The sequence below is a fragment of the Symphalangus syndactylus genome, chromosome 5 (assembly GCF_028878055.3).
Source record: "Symphalangus syndactylus isolate Jambi chromosome 5, NHGRI_mSymSyn1-v2.1_pri, whole genome shotgun sequence".
NCBI lineage: Eukaryota > Metazoa > Chordata > Mammalia > Primates > Hylobatidae > Symphalangus > Symphalangus syndactylus.
The window spans coordinates 143,321,846-143,342,479 of record NC_072427.2 but is presented as its reverse complement, the minus strand read 5'-3'; the positions used below and the strand labels follow the sequence as shown (position 1 = coordinate 143,342,479).

At 42.0% G+C, this 20,634-nt stretch overlaps 1 protein-coding gene across 2 annotated transcripts in view; it reads left to right on the top strand.

The window, feature by feature from the left end:
- Positions 1–19,290, top strand: part of APOLD1 (apolipoprotein L domain containing 1) — a 67,943-nt gene extending 48,653 nt beyond the window's left edge. Inside the window, exons 1-2 of one of the 2 annotated variants that reach the window (XM_055280600.1) lie at positions 13,885–13,920; positions 15,133–19,290. In XM_055280600.1, the coding sequence (XP_055136575.1) occupies positions 13,918–13,920; positions 15,133–15,876 (747 nt within the window). In that variant the 5' untranslated portion in view covers positions 13,885–13,917 and the 3' untranslated portion in view covers positions 15,877–19,290. Of the gene's footprint in view, positions 1–13,884; positions 13,921–15,132 lie in introns of those variants that run through there. The other variant, XM_055280601.2, reaches the window with a different exon arrangement.
- The last annotated feature ends 1,344 nt before the right edge of the window (positions 19,291–20,634 follow it).

Genomic DNA, 20,634 nt, shown 5'->3' with positions numbered 1-20,634 from the left:
AGAGCATTCTGTTCTTACGAACAAGGTCTTCCCTCAGGAGAAATTACTTAACTGGAGTCTAACCGGGGTTTTATAACAGCCTAACTGATTTGGGGGAAGGGAAATACTCAACTCCAGCCTAGCCTAGCTATGTTGTCCCACCTAAGGAGATGGGGAGACTGAGAAGCACCTGTGAAGTTCACAGTCCAGAGACATAGGCTCACTAAAAGACTGAGACCTAATTATCGGACTGTAGAATGCCTCCTTTCCTTCCAGACCTTGCCACCACATTACTAAAGTCCTATTTACAGTAGTTTCTTTAGCCCAATACATCATGCCTGGCTATCAAGAAAAAATTACAAAGTATACTAAAAGGCAAAAAACATAGTTTGAAGAGACAAAGCAAGCATCAGAACCAGATGCTCTGGATAAAGTAGACAGCATGCAAGAATAGGCAATGTAAGCAGAGAAATGAAAATTATAAAAAGAACCAAAAGAAATGTTAGAGAGGCCGGGGGCGGTGGCTCACGTCTGTAATCCCAGCACTTTGGGAGGCCGAGGCAGGCAGATCACGAGGTCAGTTCAAGACCAGCCTGACCAGCATGGTGAAACCTCATCTCTACTAAAAATACAAAAATTAGCCAGGCACATGCCTGTAACCCCAGCTACTCAGGAGGCTGAGGCCAGAGAATCACTTGAACCCGAGAGGCAGAGGTTGCAGTGAGCTGAAATCGCGCCATTGCACTACAGCCTGGGCGACAGAGCAAGACTTCATCTCAAAAACAACAACAACAAAATGTTAGAGATAAAAAACACTGCAATAGAAATGAAAAATGTCTTTGACGTATTTATTAGTATACTAAACATGCTGAGGAAAAAATCTTCGTGTTTGAGGATATCTCAAGAGAAACCTACCAAACTGAAAAACAAAGAGAAAAAAAGACTGAAAAAAAACAACAGAAAAGAATATCCAGGAACTGTAGGACAACTACAAATGGTGTAAGTGTGTAATGAGAATGCCAGAAGGAGAAGAAAGAGAATACAGAATAAATATTTGAAACAATAAGGATTGAGAATTTCCCAAAACCAGTGTCAGACACCAAATCACAGATCCAGCTCAGAGAACACCAATAAGAATACATGTTAAAAAAAAAAACAAAAACTCTACACCTAGGTATATCATATTTACACTACAGAAAATTTAAGATAAAGAAAATATCCCTATAGAAACCAGAGGTTAAAAAAATCTTACAGAGAAGAAAAGAATTACATCCAACTTCTCCTCAGACAGTATGCAAGCAAGAAGAGAGTGAAGTCAAATATTTAATGTGTTGAGAGAAAAAAATCCCACCAACCTAGAATTCTGTATGCTGTGAAATCATCCTTTAAAAGTGGCAGAGAAATAAAGGTCTTCTTAGACAAACAAAAATTGGGGGAATTTGTTGCCAGTAGGCCTGCCTTGCAAGAAATAGTAGAAGAATTTCCTTAGAAAAAAGAGAGTATATAGGTCAGAAACTCAGATATACATTAAGAAGGAAAGAACATCCAAGTAAGTGAAGGTAAAATTAAAAAAACTTTATTTTTCTTATTTTTAATTGCTCTAACAGATAACATTTTTTTTCAGAGCTTCGGGGGAATTTATTGGAGCAGATTTTGTGTACGAAAAAGGTGCTGGGCTTTTATCTACCATTAGCTGGTGTCATGCCTGATGGCCCCTTTATGGCCATCAGTTTGTTGGCCAGACTGCAATGGCTACAATAGCCATGAGCAGCAACGAAATCACCATTATTATCTGACAAGAGGTTGACTTTCTATCCACCATGTTCAAATGCCTGGTTTCAGTGCAAAGTTTTTCATCTGTGTTCTCCAGCAAACTGGCAAAGCTGTTAATTATCTCATTTTCTCCATCCAATTCATTCCCAATTTCCTGCCCCATTTGTTTTTGGCAACTTATGATGGAGGAAATGGCATCAAAGCCTGTGTCCTGTTCTTTGATAATTTTCTGCTTGCTATTGTCAGAGTTCATTAAAATCCAAGCCTCTTGTATCCTCTGGCTCCTCAAAGAGCCAAGGGTTGGGCACTTCCTAACAGATAACAGTTTGTTTAAAATAACAATAGCAATAATGTTCATGATGACATATTGCATATATATATGTTTATGTACTTTTATGTATAAGTGAAACAAATGACAGCAATGATACAAGAGACGTGAGAGAGAAATTAGGATTATTTTGTTATTACAAGGTACTTACACTACCTGTGAAGTGGTATGGCATATTCAAAAGTGACTCAGATTAGTTGTAAATGTATATTGCAAGCTCTAGGGCAATCATTTAAAAAGGTTAGAAAAAAAGAAGTATAACTGATATGCTAAAAAATGGGAAAAAATTAATTTATATGAAATGCTCAATTGTAACGACAAAAGGCAAAAGAAAAAAGTGAAAGATAAAAATAAGAACAAAGAACACGGACAACAAATAGAAAACAATAAAAAATATAGTAGATGTTAACCAAACTGTATTAATAATCACTTTGAATGTCAATGGTTTAAATTCACCAGTTAAAAGAAAGAGATTGTCAGAATGGATCAAAAAACAAGACCCAATTATATGTAGTATACAAGAAACCCACTTTAAATATAAAGACACATATAAATGGATAGAGAAAGATACACCTTGACAACACTATCAAAAGAAAGCAGAATTAGCTATACTTATGTCAGAACGGACTTCAGAGCAAGGAAAGTGGGAAGAAAGAGGGACATTACATAATGATAAAGGGGTCAATTCTCCAAGAAGACATAACAATCCTTTACCCAATGTATGCACCTAACAACGGAGTGTCAAAATATGTGAAGCAAAAACTGACAGAACTGGAAGGATAAATAAATGAATCCACTATTATAACGGGAGACTTCAACACCCCTCTCTCAGGAATGGACAGATCCAATAGGCAGAAAATCAGTAGGGCATAGTTGAACTCAACACCACCATCAATCAACTGGATGTAATTGACATCTATAGATGACTTTATTAAACAGTAGCAGGTTACATGTTCTTCTCAAAGTCATATAAAACATTTACCCACATAGACCACATTCTGGGCCATAAAATACACCTTAACAAAATTTAAAAGAATGAAAATAATGTAATGTCTACTCTCAGACCACAATGAAATTAAACTAGATATTAATAACAGAAAGGTAGTTGGAAAATCCCAATATACTTGGAGATTGAACAATATACTTTTATTTGTTTATTCTTCTCAAGAGAAAATTAAAATATTTTAAACTAAATGAAAATGAAAGCCAGGCATGGTGGTGCACTCCTATAGTGCTAATCAAGAGGCTGAGGTGGGAGGATCACTTGAGCCCAGGAGTTCGAGGTTACAGTAAGCTATGATTGCACCACTGCACTCCGCCTGGGCATCAGAGTGATATCCTGTCTCTAAAAAAGAAAAAAAAAATTATATGAAAAACACAACTTACCAAATTTGTGGGATGCAGTAAAAGCAGTGCTTAGAGGGAAATTTTTATAGCATTGAATGCGTATATTTGAAAAGAAGAAAGATCTAAAAATCAATAATCTAAGCTTTCACCTTAGGAAACTAGAAAAAGAAGAACAAATTAAGTCTAAACTAAGTAGAAGTGGCCAGTTATGGTGTCTCACACCTGTAATCCCAGCACTTTGGGAGGGTGAAGTGGGAGGATTGTTTGAGGCCAGGAGTTCAAGAACCAGGTTGGGCAACATAGTGAGACTTAGTCTCTATAAATAAAAAATTAACCAGGCATGATGGTGTGTGCCTGTAGTCCAGCTACCTAGGAGGCTGAAGTGGGAGAATCACTTAAACCTAAGAGTTTGAGGTTACAGTGAGCTATGATTGCATCACTGTACTCCAGCCTAGGTGACAGACCCTGTCTATTAAATAAATAAATGAAAAGTAAAAGAAAATATTATAAAAATTAGAGCAGAAATCAATGAAATTAAAAATAGGAAATGAAAATCTGGTTCTTTGAAATGATTAATAAAATCAATGAACCTCTTCCCGACTTAATACTTCCTATAAAGCTACAATAATCAAGACAGTGTGGTATTGGTGAAAGACTAGAAAAACAGACCAGTAGAATAGAATGGAGAACCCCAAAGTGAACCCACATAAATATAGTCAACTGACCTTTGACAAAGGAGCAAAAACGACAATGGCGCAAAGATAGTCTTTCAACAAATGGTGCTGGAAACCTGACATCCACATGCAGAAAAAAATGAATCTAGACACAGATCTTACACTCTTCACAAAAATTAACCTAAAATGGGTCACAGACCTAAGAGTAAAACATAAAACTATAAAATTCCTAGAAGATAACAGGAAAAAATCTAGATGAGCCTGGACTTGGTGATTACTTTTCAGATACAACATCAAAGGCACAATCCATGAAAGAAAGAATTGGTAAACTGTACTTTATTAAAATTAAAAAAGTTACTCTGCAAAAGACACTGTGAATTGAATGAAAAGGCAAGCCACAGACTGGAAGAAAATATTTGCAAAAGACACATTTGATAAAGGACTGTTATCCAAAAATATACAAAGAATTCTTAAAACTCAACAATAAGAAGAAAAAGAACCTGGTCGGATGGCTCATACCTGCAATCCTAGCACTTTGGGAGGCCGAAGCGGGCGAATCACTTTGTGTCAGGAGTTTGAGACCAGACTGGCCAACATGGTGAAACCCCATCTCTACCAAAAACTACAAAAACTAGCCGGGTATGGTGGTGTGTGCTTGTAATCCCAGCTACTCGGGAGGCTGAGGCAGGAGAATGGCTTGAACCCAGGAGGCAGAGGTTGCAGTGAGCTAAGATCACACCACTGCACTCTGGCCTGGGTGACACAGCGAGACTCTGACTCAAAAAAAAAAGAAAAGAAAAGAAAGAAAACAAGGAACCTGAACAAAAAATGGGCCAATGACCTTAACAGGCACCTCACCAAAGAAGATATTGGTGGTAAATAAGTATATGAAAAGATGTCCCAAAGCATATGTCATCAGGGAATGCAAATCACAACAGCAATGAAGTACCATTACATATTGATTAGAATGGCCAAAATCTAGAACTGACAATACTAAATTCCCTGATGAGGATGTGGAACAGCAGAAACTCTCCTTCATTTCTGGTGGGAATTCGAAACGGTACGATGAATTTGGAAGACAGTTTGGCAGTTTCTTACAAAACTAAACATACTCTTGTCATAAGATCCAGCAGTCATGCTCCTTGGTATTTACCCAAAGGAACTGAAAACTTATGTCCACACAAAAACCTGCACGCAGATGCTTACCACAGCTTTATTTGTGATTGCCAAAAATCAGAAGCAACCAAGATGTTCTTCAGTAGCTGAGTAAATAAATGGTGGCACATCCAGACAATGGGACATTATTCAGTGCCAAAGAAAGGTGAGCTATCAAGGCACAAAAAGATGTGGAGGAAATTTAAGTGCATATCTGAAAATGAAAGAAGCCAATCTGAAAAGGCTACATACTGTGGTTCTAACTACATGACATTCTGAAAAAGTTAAACTATGAAGACAGTGATCAAAGATTAGTGGTTGCCAGGGATTAGGAGGGAGGGAGGGATGAACAGGCGAAGTGCAGAGGATTTCTAGGGCAGGTAAACTACTCTGTATGAGACGATAATGGTGGATACATGTCATTAAACATTTTTCAAACCCACAGAGTGTACAACACCAATAAGGAACCCTAATGTAAACTGCAGACTTTGGGCCAATGTAGGTTCATGAATTGTAACATAGGTACTGCTCTGTGGGCACTGGCAATAATGGGTGAAGTTATGCATGTGTGAGGGCAGGGAGCACGGGGTGTCTCTGGATGTTCCACTCAATTTTGCTGCAAATCTAAAACTGCTCTAAAAAGTAGTCTAACAAAGCAAGATTGGAGAGGAAAATAGATTACATAAAATCATTTTTTCACCTAATTCAAAAGCAAATAGAGTTGAAAACTCACCAGAGAAACTACATTTTAAAAAAAACGGTTGGGTACACTGGTTTGCGCCTGTAATCCCAGCACTTTTGGAGGCCAAGGCGAGAGGATTGCTTGAGGCCAGGAGTTCATGACCAGCTTAGGCAACATAGTGAGACTTCATTACCATAAAATTTTTTTTCTTTAATTAGCTGGGTGTGGTGGTGTGCACCTGCAGTCCCAGCTACCCAGGAGGCTGAGGTGAGAGGATTGCTTGAGCCCAGGAGTTCAAAGTTACAGTGAGCTATGATCATGCCACTGCACTCCAGCTTGGGTGACAGGGTGAGACCCAGTCTCAAAAAAAAAAAACAACAAACAAACAAACAAAACTAAATTAATAAAAGCAAATAACGGGAATAACAATGACCAAGTTTCAGGGTGTTGAAAGATACACCCCTTGCTTCATCATATTGCTTAATGTGAACCGACTGAATTCTACTAAAAATAGACTTTAAACAAAGTTAGAAAAGAAAACCAGTATCCAACATTCTCTCGCCTATAACAGGCATATTACAAATTAAACCATTCAAATAGTCTAAAAGCTAAGGGAAAGCTTAAGATTTATGATGCCTCTATAGATACAAAACAAGCAGGTGTTATAACCCAGGCTGCAACACTGTTGTAGATGTCAGAACTAGAAAGATAATGACTAGGCCTGAGAAAGGGCCAGACAAAGATAATTGTTTCCCAGTATCCTGGAAGATAAGAGAATCTTTATGGCTACTGGAGGGATGTGGACTCAGCTGCAGTCTTTCTGGCACCAGAAGAAAAGGCATGTGGTAAATTAGATATTCTGTAATAGGGCCCATGGGGCAAACGATTCTATATTAATGATAGAGTGTAGGTTTCACCCACAGGATCCCAGGTGTTCTGTGCAGGTGTGCACACCTGTGGAGGAGGAAGCAGAGCAAACTTTCAACTGCACACGTTAGGCAGCCTGGGACAGTTAAAGAGTTCCCAGCATCAGATATGTCCAAAAGAAAAGGCAAGTAAGATTAGCAAAGATACATGCTTTTTTCCCTCAGCAAAACGCAATGAAGGTTGAGTCTCCCTTTAAAAATAAAAAATCGGATTATGAAGCAGTAACATTCAAAATCATATTATATTGAATTAAAAACAGGTAAACTGTTTAGTGGAATAGATTTCCTAGAAACAGATGTTAACAATGGTAACAAATCAATATAAGACTAGCCAGCAATAACACATCTATAGAAAAGCGTATTTTTTAAATAAAAAATGATCAAAATTATATTCATCTGAAGAATTAGCACCCGCTATGCACTATATATAATAAACTCCAGGTGGGTCAAATTAGGCTAAAATGTTTATTGTGGATATTTTCTTTTTACTTTTAACTAACCATCAGTTTCCCTTTCCCTGACATAGCAATCCCATTGTAATTTCCTAGTGTGAAACTTCTCCCTGAGTATATATGTAATGTTGGTGGGAAGGTCAAGTTCTTTTACCATCTCCCACTTGAAAACTGAAGGGTGAATTCACCCTTCACCCCTCTTCTCCCTGCCCAGTGCAGACAGTAGATGGGCACTTGACCTAAGCTCAGCCAACCCGGTGATCACTCCTGGAACTTTGATTCTTAAACTGTTACAAGGACAAAAGGAAACAGTGGTTGGTCGGTTTCATCACACAGGCTGTTCCAATTACAAAATGACTGATGTCCTTTCAGTTTCTTGGTTCTTTAGAACTCCATGGTCCTTTCCCATGCTCAATCAAGTATGTTCCCTCAGTCTCATAGCAATAATTCGCTTACATTAGCCAGAGCGAGATTTTTACTACAAGTTGAGTATTCCTTATCCAAAAGGTTTGGGACTAGAAGTGATTTGGATTTTAATTTTCGTGGGATTTTAGAATATTTGCATTATATGCTTACCAATTGAGCATCCCTAATTAAAAAATCTGAACTCCGAAACGTTCCAGTGAGCATTCCCTTTGAGCATCACTCTAAAATCCAAAACTTACTGAGCACCAGTGTGACGCTCAAAGGAAATGCTCGCTGCAGCATTTCAGATTTCAGATTTTTGCGTTAGGGAAATTCAACCTCTCAGCCTGTATATCCAGTTGGAGACTGCAATTCCAAAGGACAAACCGAAGAGGAAGAGGGTATAGGAGGTGGATGATGGTGTCACAGTTCACCTGGAAATATCTTCTCTACAAGGAAAGGTATTTTTTTTTTTTTGAGACAGGGTCTCACTCTATCACCCAGGCTGGAATGCGGTGGTGCAGTCTCGGCTCACTGCAACCTCTGCCTCCTGGGGCTCAAGCAATCCTCCCACCTCAGCCTCCTGAATAGCTGGGACCACAGGGGTGCACCACCACACCTGGCTATTTTTTTTTTTTTTTGTATTTTTTTGTGGAGACAAGGTTTTTCCATGTTCCCCAGGCTGGTCTTAAACTTCTGAGCTCAAGCAATCCACCAGCCTTGGCCTCCCAAAGTGCTGGGATTACAGGCGTGAGCCACTGTGCTTGGCCAGGAAAGCATCCTGACAATGATCTGATGGTTTATATTTCTTCTGCTTGCTTCTCCCTGTGGGAGGCGTATACCTCTCTATCTTTTTGTTTATTTTATGTTACATTTTTGAGACAGTTTCTCACTCTGTTGCCCAGGCTGGAGCGCAATGGTGCGACCACGGCTCACCGCAGCCTCGCCCTCCCAGGCTCAAGCACTCCTCCCACCTCAGCCTCCCAAGTAGCTGAAACTACAGGTGCACACCTCCTCGTGTGGCTAATTTTTAATTCTTTTTTTTGTAGAGATGGGTTCTCACTGTGTTGCCCAGGCTGGTCTCAAACTCCTGGGCTCAAGCAATCCTCCTGCCTCGGCCCCCCAAAGTGCTGGGATTACAGAAGCCAGCCACCGTGCCTAGCTCCTACCCCTTTAATGTTGTGTTGGCCACAACTTGATTGGCCAACAGAATGTGAGTGGATGTGATGGCTACCCTGTCTGAGCAGCCTTAGGCATGATTAGTCAATTTTGCTTCCAAAACATATTCTGTACTTTATCCACTCCATTGCATCCTATCAACACTAGCCAAATCTGAGATAATCTCTGTCAACTACTTCAATAACCTTCTAACTGTCTCCTGGCTTTAGTTGTGTACCTCTGAGAACCATCCTTCACACAACCGTCACACAACAATGTCAAATTAACCCTGTAAGGGCACAGATGAAAGCCTTCAATGGCTCCCTCTTTCCCACATGGCACTGGGAAGCTGTCATGACTTGGCTTCTACCTACCCCTTAAGCCTCATCCTTTGGCCTTCCCTGCTTCCCACTTTATGTTCAGCAACACTAACACCCTGGACACTCCTCCATTCCTTTGTCCGTTCTGTTCCTTTGTCCAGACTGCCCTCCTCTCTCTCCTAATTTTTGTCCAAATAACTTCTGTTTAACTCTCAGGATTCAGCTCAATGTCGGTGCTTCCCAGAAAGTCTTCCCTAGTACTTCCTGGGCATGCACTTGCCCTGTGCTTTCTTGGTACCAGCACACACCCCTGGCACTTCCCCACATTAAATTTAAATGATATATTCTGTCTTTTTCTCTTCCAATAGATTTGCCATCTCCTAGAGGGCAGGGACTATATCTTATTCACCCCAGACTCTAGCCTGATGTCTGGCACACAGTAGGTGTTCAATACACATTAGTGGAGCTGAAATCGAACAAATTAAACATTAATATAAGAAAATTCTGAAAGCCTTCTGCCTCTGTTCTTACAAAAGCTGGTGGCATTATAAATGGGTTCTTCTGGAAAGCAGTATAGCGATATATAACAAAAACGATGAAGATGGTCATTCTCCTTGACTTGGTATTTTCCCGTTTGTGAATACTCCTCAAGGAAATAATCCAAAGGAAAAAAAAATGTACACAGATGTCCTGGCAACTCTAGTTATAACAGTGAAAAACCTGGAAGCAATCCAAGTGTCTAACAGGGAAATGACTAAGCAAACAATGGGATTATTACATAGCTATTAAAAAATGACAGAGGTGAGGGCCATGTCAACATAGACAAGTGTGTATCTATCTGCAGGAACGTTAAGTAGAAAAAAGAACACAGGCTAGTGTTTAAACACTAGTGATTAAGGATGTGTGTGTACATTAACAAAGATTGGAGGCCAATTTGGAGAAATGAAAATGGCTGGAGTGCAGTACTTGTTGAGTCTTTATTTTCCTGTGCAGTTCCATGAATTTTTGACAATAATACTTGAGATTCCATGCAATATAGATATCCTAGAAGTTTTCTGCAGAATAACTATTCTAAGTTGTACCAAGCTGTATAGTCCAAGAGAAAATTTTATGTTAAATTCTCATAAAATTGTTATAAAATAATGATATTTCTTTAAGTGAACAAAGCATTTTTCTTTAGTTAAATTCAACAAGCAACTATGAGAGCTTGACTGTGTTCTAGAGCACTTACATTCTGGGGAAATTCACAGAAATCATGGGCAAAAATCCTCAGGGCAACAGAGCGAGACTCTGTCTCAAACAAACAAACACTACCAGTTCCTAGAGCAGTGGTTCACAAACCCGGCTGCAGGTAGGAATCACCTGTATTTTCCCAGATCCCACGCCAGACCTCTTGAATTAGATTCTCCAGGGCTGGGGCCTGAAGATTCCTATGCTTAAAAAGCTCTCTCTCGTCCTTCCTACACTGAATTTCCTTATGGTTCGAGGACTCAGAATTCAAACTAGTACAGCTAATGCTGCGGTTCAGCTGCATCAAGAGTTTAACACAGCGACAACTTGTCTCTACAAAAAGTCAAAAAATGAGGCAGGAGGATTGCTTGAGCTCAGGAGGTCAGGGCTGCAGTGAGGCGTGATGGTGCCACTGTACTCCCACTTGAGTGACAGAGTGAGACCCTGCCTCAAAAAAAAAAAAAAAAAAAAAAAAGAGTTGAACAGTTCTGAAGGCTAGTTTGAGGGCCAACCACCATTTTCAATGTAGTCTCTCTAGGGTGATGTGTTGGAAGTGCCCAAAAAACAATTTAAAAAAGAAGTTTGAGAATGTGGTCCACAGATTTTTTTGGGGAAACTGACCACACAGAACTTTTTATCAAAATGCCTTTATTTGTTCCTAAAATTTGTTATTGTGTCTTTACTATATGAAATTAAACAAATGCTGGCTGGGCATGGTGGCTCACGCCTGTAATCCCAGCACTTTAGGAGGCTGGCGCAGGCAGATCACCTGAGGTCAGGAGTTCGAGACCAGCCTGTCCAACATGGCGAAACCCCGTCTCTACTAAAAATACAAAAATTAGCCAGGTGTAGTGGTGCGCGCCTGTAATCCCAGCTTCTCGGGAGGCTGAGGCAGGAGAATTGCTTGAATCCGAGAGGCGGAGATTGCAGTGAGCTGAGATCATGCCACTGCATTCTAGCCTGGGCGACAGACTGAGACTCCGTCTCAAAAATAAATAAATAAAAGTAAACAAATGCTGAATTGAAATTGTTAAGTTCAAATGTCAGTTCTTATAAACAAGGTGAAGTACCAGTTGGGTATTTTTGTTTGTTTGTTTGTTTTTGGAGACAGAGTCTTACTCTGTTACCCAGGCTGGAGTGCAGCGGTGTGATCTCGGCTCACTGCAACTGCTGCCTCCCAGGTTGAAGTGATCCTCCCGCCTCAGCCTCCTCAGTAGCTGGGACTACAGGAGCATGCCACCACACACAGCTAATTTTTTTGTGTTTTTAGTAGAGATGGGGTTTTACCATGTTGGCCAGGCTGGTCTCGAACTCCTGACCTCAGGTGATCCACCAGCCTTAGCCTCCCAAAGTGCTGGGATTACAGGGGTGAGCCACTGCACCCGGCCCCAGTTGGGTTTTTTTTTTTTTTTTTACTTTTTGTTTTGAGACAAGGTCTCTATCATCCAGGCTGCGTTGCAGTGATACCATTATAGCTCACTGCAGCCTTGACCTCCTGGGTGCAAGTGATCCTCCTGCCTCAGCCTCCTGAATAGCTAGGACTACAGGTGTGAGTCACTATGCCCAGCCAATTTTTAAATTTTTTGTAAAGATGGGGTCTCATTATGTTGACCAGGCTTGTCTTGAACTCCTCACTTCAAGCGACCCTCCCTCCTCTACCTCCCAAAGTGCTGGGATTATAGGCATGGGCCACCATGACTGGCCAAAGTACCAGGTTTTTATGGGCAGTAAAACTTTAGCCCAAACTGTCAATTAACTCAAATTTTTTTTTGCCTCCATAAAGAGGCAAATACAAAGAAAATGGGTTTTCAACACAGAGAAAAACAAATTCCTAGATATGGGCTGAGGTCAGTATACATGCTGTCTATTCTCCTCTACCTTCTGGTTCTTCATCCTACCTCTGTACTACGATATTGATGCTCTGAAGAAGACCCTGTATACAAGCAATATTCCTCATCTATAAAATAAAGATTTAATTGTGTTCCTCTAAACCCAAAACACACAGGATGATGTCCAGGGAAGTTAGAGGAACATGTGTCAGCTGAAGAATCAGCGGTATATTCCCTCTTGTTTACCTCCCCAATTCACCCTGGCCCACATCCCATTTGGAGTGACCATGTCTATGGAGAGAGAGGAGGATATTCTTCCACTTTTAACCTCAAAAGGACACACTGGAGGCATCTAGATTGCGCTTACAGTTATCCTTTGAGGAGCTGTAACAAGAATATTTGGAAGTGGACCAAATCTAGAATAATCAAGTTTGAAAGGACTATGGTTGTGAGTAGTAGCAAATAGTACCGTTGCTACTGCTGCTACTGTTGCTATACTGTGTTGATAAACACAAAGTATGGTCATAAAGGTGGGGGATTTAATCATGTTCCAGAATGATATGGCTGTTAAGGCTTTCCAGGTAAGCCAGAGAGTTGAGATAATCCTTATTCAAGTGAGAAATGAATTTGGCCCTCCTTATCTGGAGGAGAGGGTTAGAAGGACGATGGATGGATTTGGGGCCATGTAGTAGGACTGAATTCCTAGGCTGAGCTCCAACCACCTCTGAATGCCCCAGAGATATCAATGTTCCATCTGATCTGGTCTGCAGCAAAGTCCACAGAAGCTACATTCACTTTTCCCTGCTGAATTATCAAAATAATTGCCATTCAGCCCATGCCTTATAACCCTGTAGACAGAATCCACTCATTTCCCTATCACATGGGCTACAATTGCTACTTCAAATGAAAACTTGGGAAGCCAATGCCCTGCTGTGGTTGAAAGTGTACAATTAGCTCCTCGTGCAGCCTGACCCCACTGATTTTTCTGATGCACGTGACCTGGAGTGCGCCCTTTCTGAGACTGCCAATGTCTTCTCCACAGCTGGAGATGCCCCAAACTGCACGCAGCACTTCCTGTGGGTGTGGCCTTGCATTCTTAGGACTGCAGGGTACCCGCTGCATGCCAAATAGATCACAGGCTCCAGCCACTCACAGATTCACAATGCTTTTAAAAATACAGCAGTGGAGTATGAGTGGCTATATCAGATATGAGGGTTTTCTACTCCCTCCCTTTTCTTTTAAAATATGATTTTGTAATGGTGGCCTCAAGAAACACTATAATTGGTCAGCCTGGGGTGCGTTTGAAGGCCTTCCCTATTGCGTCATTAGCTATTCTCAGGAAAGGCAGGGTATCCCCCTGGGAGAATGACAACACACTTGTTTCAAGTTAGGGAAGAGCCTGTGGTTCTCTTCCTGCGTTCAGGGGAAAGCGAACACACAATGTTCGTTTCCTAAATACGGGATGTGCTGTGCTGGCAGGTCATTTTCCACCATGTCACGTCCTTCTGGATGAAGGCAGCAGGGGTCATGACAGGAAACGGCAAATTCTCAGAATGAGACAAGGCTTTCCCAGGGCAGCCATTGGTTCTCTGGAACTATAAAACACACTCATCCAGAAACAGCCTCAGATTTTACTTTCCTGGAGGCAGACAGAAGTGAATGGTAAGTGGGGAGCCCCGAGGCATATATTCGGGATGACTTTTTCTCATTTTCTCTTTTCACTTGGAAAATTATCCCTGGTGGGTTGGATTATGGAAGCACAGAAGTAAAATTAAGTCCTATGAGTAAGTAGATGAGGATTCTAGACTGGGCTCTGTGAAGAATCAGCTGCTTCTAGAATCTGATGTCTGATGCAGGCGATTCTTCCAGATGAGAATGATTTCTGCCCTGATAGCTCAGTTTTGAAATGCTCTATTTCTATGGCTCATTTGCCACTTTTAAGAAGTTCCTAATAATGAAGAGTACAGTGAACATGAAGGTGGGAATCTGCAACTAGGATGAATGTACTTTCCCCCCAAGATGTACAACTTGTTCGTATCTTAGTCATCTTCAGTTGGCCTCAACGTGGTACAAGTTGTTGAATAAAAATTTTGGCCACTTTATTCAACCACTACTCATTTTTAAAAGAAAACTTTCATAACAAAGAGACATAATGGTATTAACTTGATGTGACTTAGTTTAAATTAAGCACCCAGCAAAGATTGATGTTTCTGAAGATCCAAGGAGCCCTAGTTAGAATAAATAGTGCAAACCTCATTTTAGGCTTGATTCTAAGAAGAGAGCCTGGAAGAATCACAAGCAGAAGAGTTGCTTCAGGCAAGCAACTAACTTAGATTAGTTTCTTCTGCTTGGTAGAAAATATGATTTTCGAGGTTTTGGTGACGTCTTTTTCATTCATCAGAGAAAGAGAGAGAAAAGTGTGTTGCAAAACTCCTAGGATCCAATTTTCACATGATAAAAGCGCTTTGTAAACTGTACAACCCACCACTTACAAAGTGTTATCTTAAGTAGAGCAAAGGCCTCAGTATTGGAGAAGCCTTCTAATACCACGCCCCTCCCAGTTTAAATCTTATTTAACACATAGCTGATAAAGCCCATCGTTAGCGTTCCCTGGGAGAGAAGCAGAAGATAGCATTATTCCTATTTCCATATGCAGAGATAAGGTCCTGAGAACTTGCGTGGCTCCCCCACGGATTCCAGAGCAGGTCTTTGAGAACTTGACTCATGATCCACTGCAAACAGACCCGTTCCCCTAGCGTGGCAGTGGCTGCTCCGCTGAACTCGTGCCAACTTCCCGCTGGCGTCCGGGCAACAGGGCGGGAGCGGCTGCCGCCACGGAGACTCCAGACTGACCGCGTGTCTGTGTCCCCGCAGGGAATGGAGAGGCCGGCGGCCCGGGAGCCGCAGGGGCCCGATGCGCTGCGGCGCTTCCAGGGGCTGCTGCTGGACCGCCGAGGCCGGCTGCACGGCCAGGTGCTGCGCCTGCGCGAGGTGGCCCGGCGTCTGGAGCGCCTGCGCAGGCGCTCCCTGGTAGCCAACGTGGCTGGCAGCTCGCTGAGCGCAACTGGCGCCCTTGCCGCCATCGTGGGTCTGTCGCTCAGCCCGGTCACCCTGGGGACCTCGCTGCTGGTGTCGGCCGTGGGGCTGGGGGTGGCCACAGCCGGAGGGGCCGTCACCATCACGTCCGATCTCTCACTGATCTTCTGCAACTCCCGGGAGCTGCGGAGGGTGCAGGAGATCGCCGCCACCTGCCAGGACCAGATGCGGGAGATCCTGAGCTGCCTCGAGTTTTTCTGCCGTTGGCAGGGCTGCGGGGACCGCCAGCTGCTGCAGTGCGGGAGGAACGCCTCCATCGCCCTGTACAATTCTGTCTACTTCATCGTCTTCTTTGGCTCACGTGGCTTCCTCATCCCCAGGCGGGCGGAGGGGGACACCAAGGTTAGCCAGGCCGTGCTGAAGGCCAAGATTCAGAAACTGGCCGAGAGCCTGGAGTCCTGCACCGGGGCTCTGGACGAACTCAGCGAGCAGCTGGAGTCCCGGGTTCAGCTCTGCGCCAAGTCCAGCCGTGGCCACGACCTCAAGATGTCCGCTGACCAGCGTGCAGGGCTGTTTTTCTGAGAACAGCTTTTCCCCCTAATGACCGAGGCCAGCAAATCATCCCCATGGGATGCTCCAGATTTTGTAGCTCCCTTAGGAAAACACCAAGCTGGGTTAGGAGCCGAAGGCAAAGTATGAGAAAAACTGTTTTTGAAGTGGGCGGGTCCCCACATCCCTTCTTTTCCCATCTCTGTGACATCTGCCTGGGCTTGAGTGCTACGGACTTTTCAGTTGTGTGATCCTAGTGGAAGAATGTGACCCAGAAACTCTTTTTCCTTTATCAAAACCTTTCTGCCTAAACACAGCTGGGCAGGCACTCCTGTTTTAAAGTTATTTCGGGGTCCCTGAGCCTGCCCTGGTGGCTTGGCCTGAGACTGGAGAGAGTGCCACCCTCTGGGTCCTCTCCAAGTCCTACTAGTCTTTGAAGTCCTCAAAATGCCCATGACAGAAGGCATTTGCCTGTCTTCCAGAATTTCTGATACAAAGAACTCCAGAATCCAGCGCAAATCAGCCCTTCTCTGAACGCTGTAGGACGGTTCAGAACCCAGAGAGGGCCCTGGTCCTGACATGTCCTCCTTTTCCCTTTCCCCTCGGGTTACCCACTCCCAGATGCAGCCTGGGTATGGAGTAGGCCTTTCCTGAGGGGCTCCCAATCCAGTCCTCCAAGTACTCAGAGGGGAAGCCGTTAAGCCATCATCTAAGTCCTGCTCCCTCACATGAAGCTGAGGGCCAGATAGATGGAGCGACTGCCAACTTCATTTCCCGACGTCGTTGTGTTCAGAAGAGAGTGATGGGTTTTGAGTTAGACAGTCCTGGGCTTGAGACAGGCTTTGTCACTACTGTGTGAGTGTAGCCACCTAATCTCTCTGAGACTGTGTAAAACAAAGATGATAAAACCTCACCCTGTTGTGAGATATTAAATGAGCCAAAGTGCCTAGCATAGTGCTGACTCATATAGTGTAGTCCCTGGAATGGCAAATTAACATCACCCAGGAACTTGTTAGAAAGGCAAATTCTTGGACACAACCCCCTTGATTTATGGAATCAGAAACACTGGCTGTGGGGCCCAGCAACCTGAGTTTAAACAATTTCTCTGGGTGTCTGCGGCACACTAAGGTTTGAAAACCACTGCAACGAATGCTAACTTTTAATCCCCTTGATGGGCTTTCACGAATTCTCACGGCTTCTCTAGGGACCCCATGGTCTTCAGAGTCGTTCACAGATGACCAAGGACAGACTGTGTCCCAGAAGCCAAAATGAGAGAGAGAGAGAGAGAGCACGCGTACGTGCATCCTGGGGCAGTCTCACCGTATGAACTAAGGGATGTAACACTATAAGCCCATTAGAGGGCAGTGTTTCCCGCCTATTGTAGAAACTGGTACAGAAAGGAATGCGAAGTTCTCGAAACTGACCTTTATTATTACCTTCTCTGAAAAGTGCCAGTCCATGTATTTTTTATTTATTTTAAGTTTGTAATTTAATTATTGTTTATTGTTTGCATTTAATTTTATTTAATCACATTTAGAAAATAGTAAGAACAAGTTTCTAAATGGGAGACTGCTGAGGCTCTTCGCAAGAGATGAGATTAAGTTTGAGTTTCGAAGGCAGGGCATGAGCTGGAAATAGCATTGCTTTCCTTGAATGTCTCTCTCCTTCAGAGAGATTTTTTTACTTTAGTGTTTTAAGTGATCCTTTGAAGTAAGTGTGGAGAGTCTTGAATAGCAAGACCAGGAGCTGAGTTTAAGCTGGTAATGGAAGCTTGCATTGTGGGATATATAACTGAGGAAGCATATTTATCCTGAAGGTATTTTGCCAGAAGATAACACTTGACCTGGAAAAGGAATCTATTTCGTTCAGGAAAGATAAAAAGTTTAGAGGTATGTGAAGGAAGCACTTAGATCTTGCAAGCCTGATGTCCTATCAAGTTATGTCTTATGGGTGACAGACAAAATAGCTTGTCTTACGGTGGTGATGTGTTTCATTTTCACTTTGGGGTCTGCAAGAAACTGTCAGCTAAAATATGTACAATTCCTTCAATTTCCATTCTTAACAACTGTAATGTTGAAAAATAAGTCGAAAAGTCTTTGGGACCATACATGCAAAAACGGTGCCTCTGTTATTTAATTATTTAATATTCTATAAATGTACCCAATCTGCCCCCACCCTTCCCAATGATGGCAGTATGTCTGAGGAAGTGTAATTTCAGTACTGGGGTCAGGGAGAGGAGGTGATGTTTCTATATTTTTATTTTTTCTATAAATTGCAATTGGTCTGTATGCTGGTTTATTTTGAAATTTATATTGGTTTATTTTCAAGCTGGTGTCATCTCCTAGACTGCTTCACCCAGATGCTAGCTTTTTTTTTTTTTTTGAGACAGAGTCTCACTCTGTCACCTAGGCTGGAGTGCAGTGGTTTGATCTCGGCTCACTGCAACCTCCGACTCCTGGGTTCAAGCAATTTTCCTGCCTCAGCCTCCTGAGTAGCTGGGATTACAGACGTGCACCAGCACACCCGGCTAATTTTTTGTATTTTTAGTAGAGACAGGGTTTCGCCATGTTGGCCAGGCTGGTCTTGAACTCCTGGCCTTATGTGATCCGCCCACGTTGGCCTCCCAAAGTGCTGGGATTACAGGCATGAGCCACCTCGCCTGGCCAGATGCTAGCATTTTAGATCGAACAATTCATTTTGGATGAATTGTTTTGTTTCACAATCATTTTAAATCATTTTAGGATGTACTTCACATTATTAATTGTGTTATCACATAAAGGTACAACCATTCCCTAACTCCATCTTTTATTAATGCTTAAGTTTAAATTATATTCTTCCAATGCCTAAGCTATTCCCTAGAATTAAACTGGGCACTTCTGGAAGCAGCAACAGTAACAGCAGCAGCAAACTTTTCCTGTCATATTTTGGGTGTATCAAAAGTTCTATACTTTTGAAGTTATGATTTCAGTGGCCCACTTTACTTCTAAGGAAGCGTGTCTACTTTGGATCAATACTTTGCACATAGTAGGAACTCAAGAAATGCATTTGAATAATTTAATTAATTGTTTAGCTATCTTAATGAGAATTTGTTGACAGCAAAAGATCATCCATCGCCTTATGTGTAAGATTGGAGCCTCTATCAAGATTTAGTCAAGTTCAGTTACATTGATTCTAGAAACAAATATTTATTTATTTCTTTTATGGGGATGTGAATAAGGCTTTTCCTTAAGGCCTTCATTCTATAAACAAACAGGTTGAAATGGTATGTTGTAAAACAGAAGAAGGGAGAGGGGTATATAGATGATAAGTGTACTTCACAAAAATGTCAAAGGTTGAAAAATAAGTATGTTTGTTCTAAATGTTTAAGTGCTTCTCTGTTAGGTTCCGGGGTTTGCAATCATTTGAATTGTTTTGTTTCACAATAAAGGAGAGTCACTGGGTTCTGCATTTTAAGGATTCAATAAAACTGCTCCATTAAAAAAATAATCCTTAGCAAACATTCGAATCCTAAGTGCTTTGATGCACTTGCCCTTGGGCACCTGTCACTTCCAATATGGTAAGTGTCAAAGTCAAAAGTATTTACTGGGAGAAAAAAGAGAGGAGTGGTTGTAGATGTCTCCCTAAATCAGATATGTCAAGCAATCAGCCAACGTGGTATATTTCTCATTCAATATTTTAGTGTGAATTGAGACACTGAGATAAAGACATTGTGCAGAGATAAATGGGGATACAGTTAAATGTAGCAACACTTGAGTTCATTTTTTCCCACTGTAGCAAAATTAATGCTTTCTCTTTATTGAAATAAATTGCTCATTCCTCAAATTTTTTTTATCTTTCTGTAATTAATTTCCTAGTTCTATGTTTCCTTGTGTATGAATTAGTAACTTTGAAAAAGGGCAGATGTTTAATCATTTTCACTTAGAATATTCAGATCAAACTATATGAATCAATTTTTTAAAGTAATCAATGCATACACAGGAATTCCCTTATTGCCTAGAAATCAGACTTCCAGCAGTCTCAAAACCTTTGAACATAATTACAACCTGAGAAAGAATTGAAAGGAAACCTAGAATCAGCCAAATTAGCCTTCAGAAAATCCAAACACTAAAGAGAGGTGGGCAGAGAGGGTGAACGGCAGCATGTATATCAGGAAAGAAAACTTTCCAGTAAATCTCTGGGGGACTTCACCTTGCAAGCCGCTGATCTTGACCATGCAAGGCAGGCTGGGAAATGTAGTATTTTTAGCTGAGAACAACGCTGCCCCAATATACCTAAGATTCTCTTGGTAAGAAAGAAAAGGAGGGTGATCATTGAGTAGGCGGGTCCAGCAATTTAAACAAAAAGCCTATTGTGGTTGCGGCAGCCAGTTGGGGACGACTGCTTTGGAGACGACCTCACTATCTCAGTGCCAGCTGCACCTTGGAAACATTCCTGGGTCTGGAGGCTGCACTGTTAATAACTGTACAACCAAAAAAGGCTGTGTTGGCAGGCCCCTGACTGTTTGCAGAGGCCAGCCGCAAGCTGGGATCCTATCTTTGCTGAAGCATATGGTATTCCTGTAGTAACAAGTGTCCTTTTAGTTAATTGCAATAAATCTCTTGTTGAGTTGACAGGAGGTTGGGATGTTACTTTTTGCTCCTGGCAAACTCATAAGAGGGAATGTAAACCCTGCTGTGGTCTGGAATAGGACAAAGAGTGAACCCTTAGATCTGAAAACAATCTCTTAGCAACCAGAGAGCTGTTAGGAAAGGGGAAATTGTGCAGATGAAGCGAGACCCATCTAGGGTCCAG